This window comes from Blennius ocellaris, assembly GCF_963422515.1.
Source record: "Blennius ocellaris genome assembly, chromosome: 6".
Lineage (NCBI taxonomy): Eukaryota > Metazoa > Chordata > Actinopteri > Blenniiformes > Blenniidae > Blennius > Blennius ocellaris.
Window position 1 is genome coordinate 19,022,361 of NC_137655.1, and position 16,463 is coordinate 19,038,823.

At 41.1% G+C, this 16,463-nt stretch overlaps 1 protein-coding gene across 2 annotated transcripts in view; it reads left to right on the forward strand.

Moving 5' to 3' along the window:
• Positions 1-16,463, forward strand: part of plcl1 (phospholipase C like 1) — a gene marked incomplete at its 5' end in the record, with an annotated part of 90,793 nt that overhangs the window by 49,779 nt on the left and 24,551 nt on the right. For both annotated transcript variants that reach the window (XM_080497723.1, XM_080497724.1), the window contains 4 exons: positions 11,559-11,633; positions 13,386-13,673; positions 13,980-14,276; positions 15,590-15,981. In XM_080497723.1, the coding sequence (XP_080353849.1) occupies positions 11,559-11,633; positions 13,386-13,673; positions 13,980-14,276; positions 15,590-15,981 (1,052 nt within the window). The remainder of the gene's footprint in view (positions 1-11,558; positions 11,634-13,385; positions 13,674-13,979; positions 14,277-15,589; positions 15,982-16,463) is intronic.

Consider the following 16,463-nt stretch of genomic DNA (forward strand, 5'->3'; position numbering starts at 1 on the left):
TAAAACTGTAGTGTGTGTGTGTGTGTGTGTGTGTGTGTGTGTGTGTGTGTGTGTGTGTGTGTGTGTGTGTGTGTGTGTGTGTGTGTGTGTGTGTGTGTGTGTGTGTGTGTGTGTGTGTGTGTGTGTGTGTGTGTGTGTGTCACTGTGGGCATGTCGGTTTTTTTGGAAGGCGTTGCATAACAGCTGTCTCCGCCAATGTCGGCCTCGCCTGCCAGAGCCGGCATTTGAGTGTCTGTTGCAGAGCCTTCTGGAGACATTTCTGCTGCTGTAGGAGTTTCCTCCAACACACACACACACACACACGCACACACACACACACACACACACACACTGGGGGGTGTCCCTTAACTGGCTTTCAATCATGATTTTTGCACAGACAACTGAAATCTTTGGTTCCATACCATTCTACCTATGGCTGTATACATGTATTTATCTTACATATGTGGCTGCTGATGTGCACAAGATCAATATAAGTGTAAGCAGAGACATGATGTGGTGCAGAACATGATAAACAGTCAATAGTGATGGAATAAATTGAAAATATTCACTTCACAGTACTTATATTTTTGTCTTTGTTTGCTCTGTTGGGGTTTTCTTTGTGAAAGTAACTAAAGATGGCCATGTAGTAGTTGATGCTATAAAAAAAATCTGACTTTTCCACTCAGTATGCAAACAATTTGGAGCCAATAAGTTTATACTTTAATTAGAGAAAAATTCAGTTTGAAGTATGCCTTAATAAACATGATAAATATGAACATCTCATTGGCGTGTGTGTGTGTATAGTACTAAATACTACACACTGACATGCAGCATACATGATTCTCTGGTGGATTGATTTTAATACGTTGCCATCAGTGCAGTGTACCTAACTTTGTTTTTCGCATTAAGGAGCCAGTTGAGCAAGTTGTCTATGATTTAGACCTTCTCTATTTCCATATTGGGTTTTTAAAAGTTGAGCTATTTATTACACACATTGCAAAGTGTAATGAACTTCGTTTTAATCATTTTCATCTACCACGTCTACAAAGATTCAAATGCAATTGCTATATACATACGGGCATAAGGTGGAATGTCTCACTAACTTGCATTCTCAGTGGCTCCTTCTTGTTTCAGGAGTTTCATGTTCTATTGTTACTGTCAGAATTTGCAGCAGTCCTCTCATGAACTGACCTCAGATGGCCAGCATTCCATATTTTGTGCCCCTCTACTGCAGATGCCCACGAAACGCTCATAAATTAGTTTATACTGGCCTCTGATGTAACCTGCTACCTGGGGGCAAAGTTTTAGTCCATTTTCAGGTTTAATACAACATAAAACATATTGGTGAGTGTGACCTTATTTTTCCATGTTATGAGGGAGTTGCTGCCATACGTCTCGATTTCACTGCAGAGGTTGCTTGAGACATTATATCAAAGTAAACAAAAAGGCAACACTTTTCACGGGATGTAATTGTTAGGTGACATTGTCGACTTTTACTTGGTTTATTGCATTTGCGCTTCCAAAATCATAAAAGACGCATTCAATTGCAATGATTATGTTGTAGAACAAAGTGTGCTAAGTATCATAGACGTTTGACGAACGACAGATGGCTGCATAATCACCGTCATCTGGTATGGAGGGTGGATAAACTTCCCAAGCAATGCTAATTCCCTCTGAAATACAGACAGAAGGGCCATTTTGCAGCAATGAAAAAGCTGCAAAACACTGGTGAATGCAGTGGTTACATGAAGGTTTCCTGTTTTGGAAAGCGTAAGTAATCATTAGCAATGTCAATGACTTAATGATGTAGTTTCTTTCAGTAATCAATAAATGTTATAAATACATGTTATAACAATTTCAGGAGTTTCATTGGAAATAGGAATACAGCTTGAACCTGAATATAAACAAAAACAAAATATGCAGCTAGACTGACAAAGATTGATTAAAATTGTAAGAACTGACGGAATAAAATTTCCTGGTGAAATTCTGGATCGATAAATAAATTGGAAATCTTACATTAAATATTTACAAAACAAGCGGTCACAAAGCATTTCAATATTGGTAAGGCAAATCACTTTCTGGATCATAATTCACTAATATTGCCATATTTGAATTACTTTGTAGAGATTTAGGGCAGTACCTAAAGAAGTTTACACTATATTCACTGCCCATAGTGCAAAAAAAGCGTCCTTAGGGTTAATTCACAGCACCATTGACAAAGATCACATAAATCCACTACGTATTCCTATAGTCAAAACATTAAATATCACTGATCTGGTTCATTTTCAAACATCACAAATCATGGACAAAACATGAAATAACTCACTCCCGGGGAACATCCACAACCTGTTTGTTTTCAAAGAGAGTGGGAATATAAATTATGGAAGGAACTAAATTTACAACTTTAAAAGCATTCAGTGTTTCTGTCTGTGGAGTGAAACTGGAGCAGACTGACGGTGAGCTCAGAATGTGTCCTACCGTGAAGCAGTTCAAACAGAAGAGCAAACAAAGGTTGTTCACCAGGTACAGGGGAGAAGGAGGAGAAGGGCTGACTATACATACAGGGATTTTTACACACTGCTGGAGTGAATAGAATACAGCCATTGTACATGGAGAACTTGTACCAGGTCTGGGCATGTGGACCATATGTTTGTGGCCTGATCGATAATTTCCACTGTTCAGTTGTAAACGTGTTAAATATTGGGAAATTAAATGCGTTTCAGAGTGGAACTAATCAAGTCTGGCATTTTCTAAGCTATAGCTTTTCAGTTAGCTCTTATTATTGAATTAGTAGCTCTAATTGTCATACATTAAGTTTGGCAATTTTGCCCTCTGGTAGAGATAATGACCTTTTGTGTTATGAAAGTTGTCCATCATTTACTAACACCATGACGCTTACAGTCTGAGACTCACTGTTCAATTCCTCATTTTCTGTGGTGTAGTAAGAGAAGAAACTGAGCCCCGGATTGGTCTGAGTGGTGTGTTAGCTTCCTTCCATCTGTTGCTGTGAGAATATCTGAAAGTAACTGATCACGATAAATGCGTGGGCTGGTAATTTCTTTTCTAATCTATTATAGCCCATTTACCAGGTGTCTTCTAATGACGCACAAAAATCCTTGTTCTTATAGTTGATAATCAAACATTAAAAGATGCGTTGTGTCACGTCTCATCCATCATACACAGCCCACGCCTCGCGCTCGCATTGTTGAAATTCATTATCCGTCAAGAAAAAAAACCCACCTGAGATGTGCTATCCGGCTTTGATAGCTTTTATAGTCAATTATTCAAAATGAGCTTCTTCCTCCCCCTTCTCCTCCTCCTCACCATCATTCTTCTCTTTCTTTGAAAGATTCATCGAGCCATTTACTAAACATCTTCTTGTCAGAGTCGCATCGTATCCGACTGTCTGCTCTCCTCTTCATCTTTATTTCCACGTCTCTTCTCCTCAGTGAGAGGAAGAGCTCTCACGCTGCCTTTCTTTTCTATTGTTTTTTTCTATTCCTTTAGGCTCATTGTGCTTTTAAGATGCCTACCTGACCTCCTCCCTACTTTTCCTCAGCTCATTTCATTTTCTAATCCTCTGCAAGGCCCGACTTGGTCTTCTCCTCTCCATCCACCTCCCCCATCCTCTCTTTGCTCGCTCCTTCTGCTGCTTCTCTCGTCTCTTGATCTCAGCTCGGGCTTAATCTGTCCTCTCTACTAGTATGTGTTTATGCGTCTGCAGATATCAGCGAGGCCCACCAGGGAAGCCGGGATGCTGTAAGCTGTTACGTAACAAATGTCCTCTTGACTTGGAAGTGTGTCATTGCTTTGGACGAGGGCCCCGAAAGGCCCTTCCAGGCCTCCCTTGATAGCACTAATGCCTGGATGTCGGGTTGGGGGAAGAAGAGGGCAGGGTGTGGATAGAGGGTAAAACAATAGAGAAAAATTGAGAGGATAGAAAAGGGCAAAGAGGATAAATACGAAAGGGGTCTAACGCTGCTGGCATTCAGAGGGAGCTAAGTGAAATCGAAGGAATTAAGGCAAAGCAATAGAGACAGACGGGTAGAAAGAGAAGGACGGGGAATGGGGCACATTTAGAGGGGAAAGTTGGAAGTGGTCTAGACGTGAAGGAGAGGCTGTGGCATGTCTGACTGAGCAGCGTCGCTTCGTCCTCTGATGCCACAATAGTTTAATTTATCTGCCGTGTGTTGCAGAAGGGAGCTGGCTTTACTGTGGAGTTCCTGCAGAGGGAGGATGGAAGGTTCTGCCGAATGCTGTTGGTTATCATCATTAGTCCATAAACATGAGCTTGTACTGCTAAAACTGCACCTGCTAGATTGGAGAGGTAAAGTCCACAGTGACTTCTCGTGGCTGTCGTGATCATGAAGGCGGCAATGTTGGCATCAGAGGATGAATTTTTTTTTCTATAATTTTTTTTTCAAATTATCCAGCTTTTCAACACTTTCACGTGGGTCTCATTGATCCCAACATTTTATTCAAAGTTTATTGCTCCAAATCCAGCTTTTCCTTGATTTTCACCATTCGAATTTTGAATCATAAGAGCTGCATTCAGAATCTGCTGTGACTCTGTGAGCTGGACTGGCTCTGCCCACACATGCCCATCTTGGGAGGAGGAGGGAGTACTTCCTCTCTTGGTGCCATGTGCCAGAGCAGAGCTGTGGAAGGGTCAAAGGAGGGGTCTAATTTGATTGAGGTTGGCTAAACCCCCGAAGACACGGTTTAGGATTTGATTTCTGATTCGCTTGTTGGAGCAACACACTTTTTAAAAACAAGCCAGGGGGAGAGATGACAAACTTTCTTCACTTCTGGGGCATCATTCCCAGGTAGGGGGATGTGTATTACTGTTGGAAAACCATTAGAATGTGAATTTTGCATAATGTGATCCCTTTAAGCTAACAGTTATATATCAAAATTTTAGTGTTCCATCAATAGATCTGTAAAATTGTATGCTCCGAGGATATACAAAACATGGAAAAATGTATTTGTGAAACAAAAAAACCCCCAGAATACAGTGTTTTTCTGATCCTACCAAACTGTGCCAGGAGGTGTTCCTTTAAAAAAAAAAATAAATAAATCCATGTCCACTTTTGCCTGGGGTGAGTACAAAGCCTAATTCATCTAATATGCATGGACTGTGTGGGGAAATGGAATAAAAAAAACAAACATGCCCAGTGAGAATATGCAAACTTCACACAAAAAGTCCCACAAGCCTGTCAAATCGAGAGCGCTCACCGCTGCAAAACTGTGTCTCAAAATACTCCAGGTCACACTTGTCTGATGCGGTTTCTTTCACTCATGAATATTTTCCCCATTAACATGGCTCATGTTTTCATGTACACACTAATTTCAGGCTTTCAACCTCCTCATATTTTAACATTTATATTAAATGGTGGCAGTTTTATTTGTGGTGCGTGTGCGTGTGCGTGTGCGTGTGTGCGTGTGTGCGTGTGTGCGTGTGTGTGTGTGTGTGTGCGCGGCAGCTGTGTGCAAGGCTTGTTTGTATGTAGGGAATCATCCGAGCTGAGGCAGAAAAGGCTTGTTGAAATCCATCAGGGATTCTCTTCATTATATGAGGGCAGACGGGCGGCGGGCCAGAGAGCAGCCAGATCCCGTTAATGGTCTGTGTGTGTGAAAATGTCCTCGTCAGCTCTGCTGCCCTTCATATTCATCCAAACGGCACAAGCTTTCACCAACACAAACGCCAAGACAGGGTTACCGCCAAGAAGCAGGTTAATGTAGACACCCTGGTTAGTTAAAACCCTGTAATTATGCCCAGCTGTACTGTGATCAGACCTCCCAGGCACTTATGTACGCAGACGGAACAAAAACAGTCTCGAACAGGACTCTGTGCAAGAGATTCATGCATTAATAAGCATTGCATTTCAGTTACTTAAAATGCTGTTAACACAGTATGAATATTTTTAACAAGGTCCCAGCGGTTGTTAAAAATCATGAGGACGCCGAGTAGTTAAGGCATTAAACCTGATGCTAAAATCTATTTTGAACTCGGCAAAAAAACAATCGGAAACAAATTTGTTAAGATAGTCTATAGCGAGTCTACATCCGGTTCAAAGAAACTAGTGATAGCCTCAATCTGGCCCCGTATGGAGTGATAGATCCATTTGAAAGTGGTTTAAAACTAGCCTATTATGTAGTTTGTAGTTTACTATGTAGTTTACATTCAGTTCTGCAAAGCCAATAAGATCATGAGCATCTTGTTCAAACCAGTTCATTGTACCAGCCACAAACTGGGATAAAGCTCACTAGAAACTAGTATTCAAATCTACTGGGATTCAAGTCCAGGATGAATCCATCCGAAAATCAGTTCATCATTGTTGACCAATCAGTTTGGAACCATCATTGTTAAATATTGTCCATCTATAAGTCAAAGTAAGGTCCACTGGAGGTCTATGTACTTGGTTCTAACTGTATGTCAGGGCTTCTGAAAGCTCAGAAAATTTATTTTTAACTCCTAAGACATTCCATTATGTGCTTTTTGTGACAAGTTACACCCCATGAATGAAGGGCGTTCACACACGGAAAAGCTTGAGGAGAGTCCGTGACTATTGCATGGATCATTTAGTGACTGATAACATTTGTTGTTATTCTACACAATGAGGGATGATTGCAGGTCATTTATTATTATTTAAACAATGTTGGTTGCAGCAAACAAGCCGTGCAGTGCAGGAAGCGGCTAATAACTGCACACGCTGCACTTTGCATTGAGTGACTCAAAATACAATCACAGAATTTGTGCTGAAATCCCCTCACACTCCCATGCAGGCACACTCTGGTCACACATATCAATTAATCATTCTGCTTTTGCACGACTTCAAAGTGTCGCACAGTTTTTTTAATTTTTTTTTCACTTCTGATCCTCGTTGACTCTTTCCGCTCCTTCGCGCTGACTGTGTCTTTCCTAGCACAGTCTGTCCATCTCATCTTGAAACAAACTCTGTCAGGACACTGCCTGTGTGCAATTTAGCAAAGATACAAGCCAATTCATGCTGAAAAACAGTCTTGGTCTCGCTCTCTCTCTCTCTCTTTCTCTCTCAAACTGTTATGAAAGGCTATTTTCAGCTTTGAGTAGTTTTGTTTCTTGAACTGTCTTGTGTCTCATTTTTAAGACTTTAACATAATGCGAGTGTTTCATTTAAAATCCAAGTAATTTAACATAACTAAACTATTTTCATGTGGAAATCAGGGGTCTATAACATTGCAGAATTGTCTGTGTCACAGATCTTGCGCGAACCCAGAAGCAGACTCCTACACAGAGATAAAGTTCCAAAAGTTTATTAAAGGTTTCATCCAAAGTGTTGCTATCCTGGAGGGGTCATCCAAGCAGACAGACAGGGAGGACAAGTGTGTAGCGACGGTGGCAAGACAGGTGACAGGTCAAAGTAAAACGGGGAGAGAGGACAGACACACACACACACACACACACACACACACACACACACACACACACACACACACACACACACACACACACACACACACACACACACACACACACACACACACACACACACACACACACACACACACAGAAGGGGAGCCAAAAAATCACATTCACAACATCACAATGAAGATGCCACGATTTCTTAACTTGAACACAATTTTATGTTCATCAGAACTGTAGCTTATGATGAATCTATGAAATTTAAACCAGTAAAATTTTGTTCCAGTTTCTTAACTGCTTACTGTAGCAGTTTGAGCAATCTTAAGCCTCTGAGCTGATTTTAGTAGCTTGAGCCATTTAAGCTGTTTTAACCTATCCAGCCACTTTTTCGCAATTTAATCGAAGTTGGTTGTTTTTGCTTATGTAGCAAGTTTTAGTGGTTTAAATCATTTTGCTATTTTAAACTATGCAGCTGTTTTAGCCTATTTAGTCATTCATTTTCAGTAGATAAAACTTTGCAACAACAGTTTTGAAATGTTTAGTGGTTTCAACAATTTTGGCATTTTGATCTATTTGAACTGTTTTAACCTATTTAGCCATTGTCACCTCTGTCATTTGAACAGTTTTTCACAATTTGATTTATTTGACTTATTTTACACATCCCGATATTGACCCTGTACCTCGATGGTTGCCCTCCACTGACTGGCTTGTTGACGTTGTGTATAAATCTCACACACATGCAAACGGACAGTGATCCACCACTTGGTAATGAATGGCATAAATCCAATCCCAATCTGATTTCATGATCCGTCTAATGATCCCCACTGCACATGAGCTGTAGATTACTGCAATAATTACTGCACTGCTGCCTCCACCCACAATGTTGCAGCACATAATCCTCAGGAGAGGATGGACCGCTGTGTCATACAGGCAACACAACATCCCACAACTGAAACATAATCCATCCACCCAGCTTCCATACGATTTTATCCAATCCAGAGTGGTAGGGCACCAGAGCTGATCCCAGCTGATTCTGGACAAACCCTTTGTATAACCGATGTTTTACCTCGCTGCTGTTGTAATTAGTTCTGGCACTCAAGGTCAGCCGAAATCTAACCTTTTGACTCAAGTAGGTTCAGTTGGATCCAGGCCTCCAGCCCATTTGTTGTGACTCCACGTAGCTTTTACATTGTTTCATCAATACAATCATTTTTTATCTTATTAGAATAACGTGTGACTCCTGAATATAAGACTGGCTCAGCAGTTTAATTGATGTATCACATCCTAACATGTCACCAAACATCAAAGGGTAATGGTAAGAGTGCCAAATGGCTGAAAGTAACAAACTAACAAATAACTGATGTCTTTAATGGCTTGTAAAGTTGAAACACCTCAAAATGGGGACATTGCTGAAAAAGGAATATTGGCTACAAAAGCTGAAATGGCTCAACAGTGCTCAAAAGTCTAAAACCATTAAAAATGCTAAAGTAAGCTAAAGGTCTTGTATTGGATGGAACGTTGGTGGAAAGCTTGCAAACAGGTAGCAGGTTTAATGAAAAACACCTTCAATCCTTGTACGATAATTCTTATTTGCGGTTATATGGATGATCAAATTCCATTGTATCCAGATTTTGGTCACTTTTCTCTCCAGTGTTTCTCCATCTGAGGCTTTTGTATAAAGTTGTTAACCTTCACCGGTGGAGAAGTGGTCAGATCTGAGTTAAAGAGAGTCAAACGAACTGGAGAGCTTAAAGCAGGCTGTGGATTATAACTGATAGATTCCCTTTTTAGGCCAAACACAACTCGGCATTAAAGGCTTTCGCAAGGACGCGAGCCACAGTTTCCTGGACGGCATTGTGTGTCATGTGGTGAGATGTCAAAGAGACAGCGAAAACATGCATGCGCACAAACACACTGGATACTGGATTAGCGGCGACGGCGACATCAGCGTTCCTGAACGTCGGTCTCGGAGTGACTCAAACGCAGCCAGAGAGGCAGAGTGCACGTCCACTCCCGCCCTGATCTACCCAACTAAATACCCGCTGACCTGCTTTCTGTAAGCCCGCCTGTCCGGCCGCCTTTGCTGCCCAACTCGATAAAAGACAGATATTGTGTGGGACAATTATGTGAATAAGAATCAAATGGCCTTTATTGGAAGATCTGACCTTGCTGCCTTCATGGCATCCCTCCGTGCGCTGGGAGGTGTGGAAATATTGGAATTGGAAATCAATATGTGTTTGTGTAGGGATTGGAATGAGGCAACAATTTTCATCCTTTTCTCTGCCTTGTTCCCAGGTTTTTTCTCTGAGGTAATAATTGCTGTTTGTCCTGCCTTCATCCGCTGCTGGTGTTCAGGCCTCATCAGGGCTTTCCTTCCCTTAAAGAAACACAAAGGAAGATGGAAAGCTACAGCTACCAGATACCGAATTGTTAGATTTGTGTTGGCATCACATACACAGAAGCATTGCACTTGGGTGATTGTTTCCTAGCAAAAATAATGCTAACAGATATACATTTATTAATATTATTATGCATAACACAAGCAGCTGCATTCCCTAAAAGATATCAACGTAACTGACATTTTGACCAAATCTGCAACAAAAGTGCTATTTGTTAGCAACAAGCAGTGGCTATGTTAAAATGATCACATTGGTATAAATTGAATTGACAAATTTCAGCTGCACATGTTCAAACATCAAATATGTTATATTGCCCATTAGCTTTAAAAAGATATTAACGACTATGTTAGTCTTCATTGTTTGCTATTTTTTGTATGAAATGGTTAATGTTCATTCTGATGTTGGCTAAAAACTAGAAAACATCAGCTATTGTAAACAAGATATGTAGACTGTCAAAATTCGACGTGAAAACTTTGAGGTATTTATTTACTTCAGGCGTTAATGATAATAGATTATTTCTGCTTTTGATAATGCAGCCGTCTGAGGCGTAGATAACTGCTTGTTGTGTTATGCAAATAGGGCGCAACGGATGAATGTCTGTTATGTTGGGTAAGTTCTTTTTTTTTTAAACTTTTTTATAATCAGAATTTCTTTTATATTCATGACTTATCGAAATGCAGTGAAGCCATTTCTAAAGGGAAGCAGGATTCGCTATAATGATTATGTGCATTTAGTTCTGTTTGGCACAAATCAAGCATGTAGGCAGATGGAGACCTTGGGGATGGGGGTGGTAGTGGTGGGGGGGGAGGCGTTTAAGACAATGCACTGTCACTTCAGTCAAAGCTCATTAAGAATTGGCACAGAGCTAATTATCGGAAAGTTCATGGAAAAATCCGACGTTGTAGCGCTCATCAAAGTCAGCCTCACATCGACGAAGCTGCCAATCAATCTGCCGTAATCTGCACAAAGCCAGAGGCAGAGTGACGGCCCCTGTGTGTGTGTGTGCGAGAGTGTATGCCTGTCGAGAAGGTTTTCAAACCTGATTTCACATAGAAACAACATTGTATAGCAATCGCTGCTTTCTTTTGTCAGTCTGGCTGAGCTCGGTCTGATTTACAGATTAAAATGTCCCGTTTACATGAAGTCTGGTTCAAGTGATCATATTGATCTGCTGGTTCATAAGTCAGAAGGAATGGCTCATTGTGTTTATTTAAAAAAAACTGCCACACCAAAGAAGCATTGTGCTCGTTCAGTCGGATTCTGGAAAGATGATTTTACTGTATGTCTGAATCCACCAGACGCATTTTCACATCACTGTTTTCTCCAAAACAGCGTCTGTGAACCAGCACGCAGTGATGTTTAATAACGTTCATTTGACTCAAGTAAGAGTGTTCTCATGGACCCTGTTCAGATTGAAGATCATCATACCAAATCTGCCCTAAATCTGAATATTTGAGTGTGTATGATGCTGAGACAGACACTGAAACTCAAACATATGTGTTGTCCTTGAAAATGTTGTGGTCTTTTATCATTTTATGGGTTTGACTGCTCAGCTCAGCCCTATGACCATTTTACACTTCATGACTTTGACTGTCGGAGAAAGCAGTCTGAGAATATTTCTGAATTTGACCTTCAGGTGTTTTTCTTTCTCATCCCCCAATGTTCATTTTGTTCTACAGCCAGTGAGATGAAAGGCAAAACACAGAACATCCCAACATGCATGAGATAACAACAAAGATTGTTGAACTGAACTGTCTGTCTTCATCTTTTTCCAGGACCCCTCGGTGCAGAAGATGGGCGGAGGCAGGAAGAAGACGGTGTCCTTCAGCAGCATGCCCTCTGAGAAAAAGGTAGATCAAAAAGCATTCACTGGGGGTAAAAAATAAATAAATAAATTAGCCCAAAGCTTTTACTTATTGTGTCTGTTGTGTCTCCATGGGCCTTGATTACATCAGTTTATTGTGCAGGAATTATTCATTTAGATCTCTAATGGTCTCAACAAAAAGGCTAGTTTCACTGATTGAAGTTGCTGATATAGGATTTCCGTTTTTTCCGTGCTGCCAACTAAAAGTAAAGTCATGGTGTAGAGGTTAATGAAGAATGAAGAATTTGGAACAGCAATCTCTGTGGTTGGAATTCCATTGTAATCCCTGATTACTGACCAGGAACTTAATATCCAACTGCTCAGGTTGCATCAGGCAAGGCCTCAACCTTTATGACCAATTTTCAAAAACTATAATTCTTTTTCTGGAGCCTTGTTTAACCACTAGAGTTATCGTTGCAGGCCCGTGAGGTGAGGCGTCATGTGCAAAACTTGTGCCAGATCAAACATGCTGATCTGCCGTGGTGACCCTGGAAGGGAGCGGTCACCCACTTTGTCACATCCTTGTAAATTTGAAATCTCAGGAATGTAATTTGGGATGATTTGGTGAGATGGTGGTGATCAGATATTACAGTAACTGCAATCTCATGTTTGTCCAAACCCTGTTGAATGTGATGTATCAGGACATCAGACTCACAATCATGAACTGATTAAATCATCAGTGATCCGTGTGACTTATTGATGCAACATTTTGTGAAACGTTTACTGCGATGCAGGAATAGACTGATTAGACTTTCAATGTTCCTCTTGTGCTCCTTCAGAAATGGAAACATATTTACTCTGATTCGACGATGACCTGATTACACTGATGTAGTGAAACGTCAGTGTGGCTTCTCCAAGGCTTGTCACAAGTCTTGAGAAGGATTTCTAACTGACAAAAGACAGAATTGAACTGATTGCAGTAGTGGATTGTCACTTTACATTACTTATATACCATTGTATTCTATTCTAATTAGCGTCAAGAACACAATCAAATCGCATCTTGCACAAATGCTTATTTAATATAAATATGGGCTTGTTATGTGTTAGTTTTCAGTAATCAATGCAAATTCCAGCTTCTCCCATCATTTCAGTCACATCTTCGCCTTCATTGAATTTTGTAAAACTAACCAAAACAATTAGACTTTGACTGAAACACGATTAGAATCTTAGTACTCAAACCATCTTCAAACTGCTGCAATTCATGTTCTGCGTAACTGGAAATATGTTAAATTTGGAGCAAACGTTAATTCCAACTCAAGATGACATGTAGCTGTCCTGGCAGGAGTTTTGCATTTTATCTCTTGATGGCCTTGAGGGGGATTTCTTCAAATTGGTCATAAATGCTGACATTCATATGAGGATGAAGTGAAAGGATTGTTGTGATCAAACATCAAGGTTGCATTTGTCTTCTTTTTAATCAAGTTTGTTCAATTCCTCATGGAATTCGTTGACCACTGTCATGGTCATGACTATATTTATTAAAAAGGAGAAATAATGTGAATGTGGACACTGAACAGCAGCTTGACTCAGTAATTTGGTTCATTCCTTCTATTGTGAATCCCTACATTCAGTTAGCTCTTGATATATACCTTAGTTGTGGAGATTGACAAGATTACATTGCCCATAAAGACTCAAATGCCTGTTGACTGGAAATATATCAGGCTGAAGAATCGGTGGTCTGAAAAAAACTAAACAAAACACTGAAGTAAACTAGTTTTGATGATGGTCTTTGCTTCAGGTGAGCAGTGCTGCCGACTGCTTGGCGTTCATGCAAGGTGGGTGTGAACTGAAGAAGATCCGGCCCAACTCTCGAGTTTACTGCCGTTTCTACACTCTGGACGTGGACCTGAGCTGCTTACGCTGGGAGCCGTCCAAGAAGGACGGGGACCGAGCTCGGCTGGACGTGTCCAGCTTCCGGGAGGTCCGCACCGGGAAGAGCACGGAGACCTTCCTCCACAACGGGCCCCTCTCTGAACACCTGGCTGAGGAGGCCGCCTTCTCCATCATACACGGGGATGACTACCAGGTGAAAGAGCTCAACAACCAAGAAACACCTAATCAAAAGGAGTGAATCTGAGAAATGAAAGTTCTGAGACTTCTAAACACGAAGCAGAATGTATTCCATTTCTAGCAGTTTCTCATAAATTTTATGATTTTTACACTATTACATATGCATTATATCTATTTTGCATGTGATATAAGGACAGCTATAAATATAGTCTGTATTTATTCTAAATAACTACATTATTTCCTCTTAGTTCTTTTTACAAAATATAAGAAGATGACTAAAAAAGCGAGATGTATAAAATGTCTTTTCTTTCTCTCCTCACAGTCTCTAGATTTGGTTGCACTGTCGGCAGACGTTGCCAACATCTGGGTAACAGGCCTGCGCTATCTGTTGGCTCATCCCTCCATCGTGGGAGGTGCAGGCGGCAGCGGGGGATTTGGCATCGGGGGTCTCGGCGAAGGAGGAGGCGTGGCCATGGAAGGAAGCCTGGGATCCAAAATGAGGAGCGAGTGGCTGGAGGCGGAGTTCGCTAAGGTGGATGAGGATGGCTACGGCATCGTGTCGGAGGATGTCGCCGTTTCCACCATCTGCAAACTCTGCCCCGGTATCAAGGAAGCAAAGGTGTGTGCAGAGTTGTACAGCTCCCCTCAGAAGCTTCATGCTGAAGAGAAAGCGACATGTGAAAGAATGTGGTTTTGAAAATAAATGCAGATTTTCTGGTTGCATTTAAGAAAATTCAGATATGATTTATTTTTGTTTTCTTGCATTTAAATCCTTTAAATTTGTAGTTTCAAGCAAGAGCAGGAAGCAATTTTCAGAGATTTTCTCAAGACCACCAAACAGCGAGCATGTATTTTCAGAGACTCCATCTTCTTCAACTCTATATAAAACTCATAGTTCTGGGGCACAACAGCCGATTAAGGGGGGAAGCAGGACAGGTCACCAGTCCATCACGGGGATTTAAAGCTTTGAAGAACAATATGCTGGAAATGCTATAATTTCTGTTTCTTTACTTGAGTTGGAGTGATAGGCTGGATTCAGATGACGTGTTGCTCAAGGAAGAGTTGTAGAAAAGCAATATGGGAGGTAATCTGACACAAAGTCAAAGCTTCGGGACAAAAAGCTATGAAAAAGTTAAAAAAAACCTAAGAAAGGATACAACACAGATTATATAGTAAGAAAAAGTCACAAATGAAAGTCATTGGGGGCCAGCTGAGGAAATGCTTTTCACCACAATAATGGCACAATATCTGATGATGATGGCTGAGCAATTATCCGTATAGATGTAATGATGAATCACACTTTATAAATTGCACATCTTTTTTTTTTTTTTTTTACACATAAACTTGTTCCAGCACTTCATGTGATATGAAACAAACATGGTATATTTCATATTCATAAAGGCACGGAACGTATAGAGTGTGCTATTTTGCTTCTATCAGCTTCTGTAAGTGTGTCAAGTTTGCACCCCTTTCTCTTGAGATCAGCCCCTCTCTCTCTTTTCTGCTTTTTATAGTTTGGATTGAATTTATTGCCCCTGTTTTCAGAGGTCTCACACACTTAAGCAGAAGAAATCTGGAAAGACGGAGAAAGAGATGTGGGGTGGTCTGTGAAAACATGTTTGTGGAGAGATAAAACTGATAAAGGAACATTTCTGCAAGCTTGGGCGTAGTGCCAAAGAGGAAATGATAGAAAAAAGCTGACCAAACCGAGAATATGTGGTAAAGGCAGAGGAGTAGGTGGTTGCACTGGTATAAATAATTCAGTGCAGGTCATATTAATATCCTTGTTGGGATGACTACACCCTAATCAGATTTGGTGGCTTTATTGAATGAGAATATTGGCAATTAACTTTACAGATTTCACTCAATTAGCCATCCAAATTTCCTGAGTCCCCTCACCTTCATCCGATTTCTCCTTTTCCCTCCCCTCAGGTACGTCTACGCTTCAAGGAGATCCAGCGGAGCAAGGAGAAGCTGACCTCGCACGTCACCCGCGAGGAGTTCCAAGAGGCCTTCTGCGAGCTCTGCACCCGGCCCGACGTCTACTTCCTGCTGGTGCAGCTGTCCAAGGACCGCGAGTGTCTGGACCCCCAGGATCTGCGCCTTTTCCTGGAGACGGAGCAGGGTCTGTCCCTGGCCACCACGGAGGGCTGCTGGGAGCTTCTGCGGCGCTACGAGCCCTCGGCGCAGGGCAAGGAGAGAGGCCTGCTGGGCCTGGATGGGTTCGCCCGCTACCTGCAGTCCCCCGAGTGCCAGCTCCTGGACCCCGAGCACCTGGGGGTCTGCCAGGACATGAACATGCCTCTGTCACACTACTATATCAGGTGGGCTTTTTTTACGAGATCCACAGGTTCTCTCGAAAGAAAAGTGCAACTCTTACTCATTTATTTGGACTACAAATTTTTAGTTCACAGAAAAGCAACTAAACATACAGGAGAGGTCATGAAATAAAATAGCTGGTACATAGTTACTTGTTCTTTAACATTCAAAAAGAATAAAGGTTAAATAATAATAAATGCAGTAAAGTCATATACATGTCTACTTACATGTCATATGCAACCCAAATTCCCAAAATGTGATACATTATATTTCCATTTCATTTTGGTTTTTAAATCCCCCCCAGAAATGTATTTTACTTTTCATTATATATGAGCGGAATTAACACTAATTTACAAGATTAAGATAAAATTTCCTCCAAATGGATAGAATGTAAAAAAGAAAATGGAGCCTTTTATGAGCAGATTAATTCATTTTGCTGATGACAGGCATGAAAGGAACTCACAAAAATGATAATTAAAAGACCTAT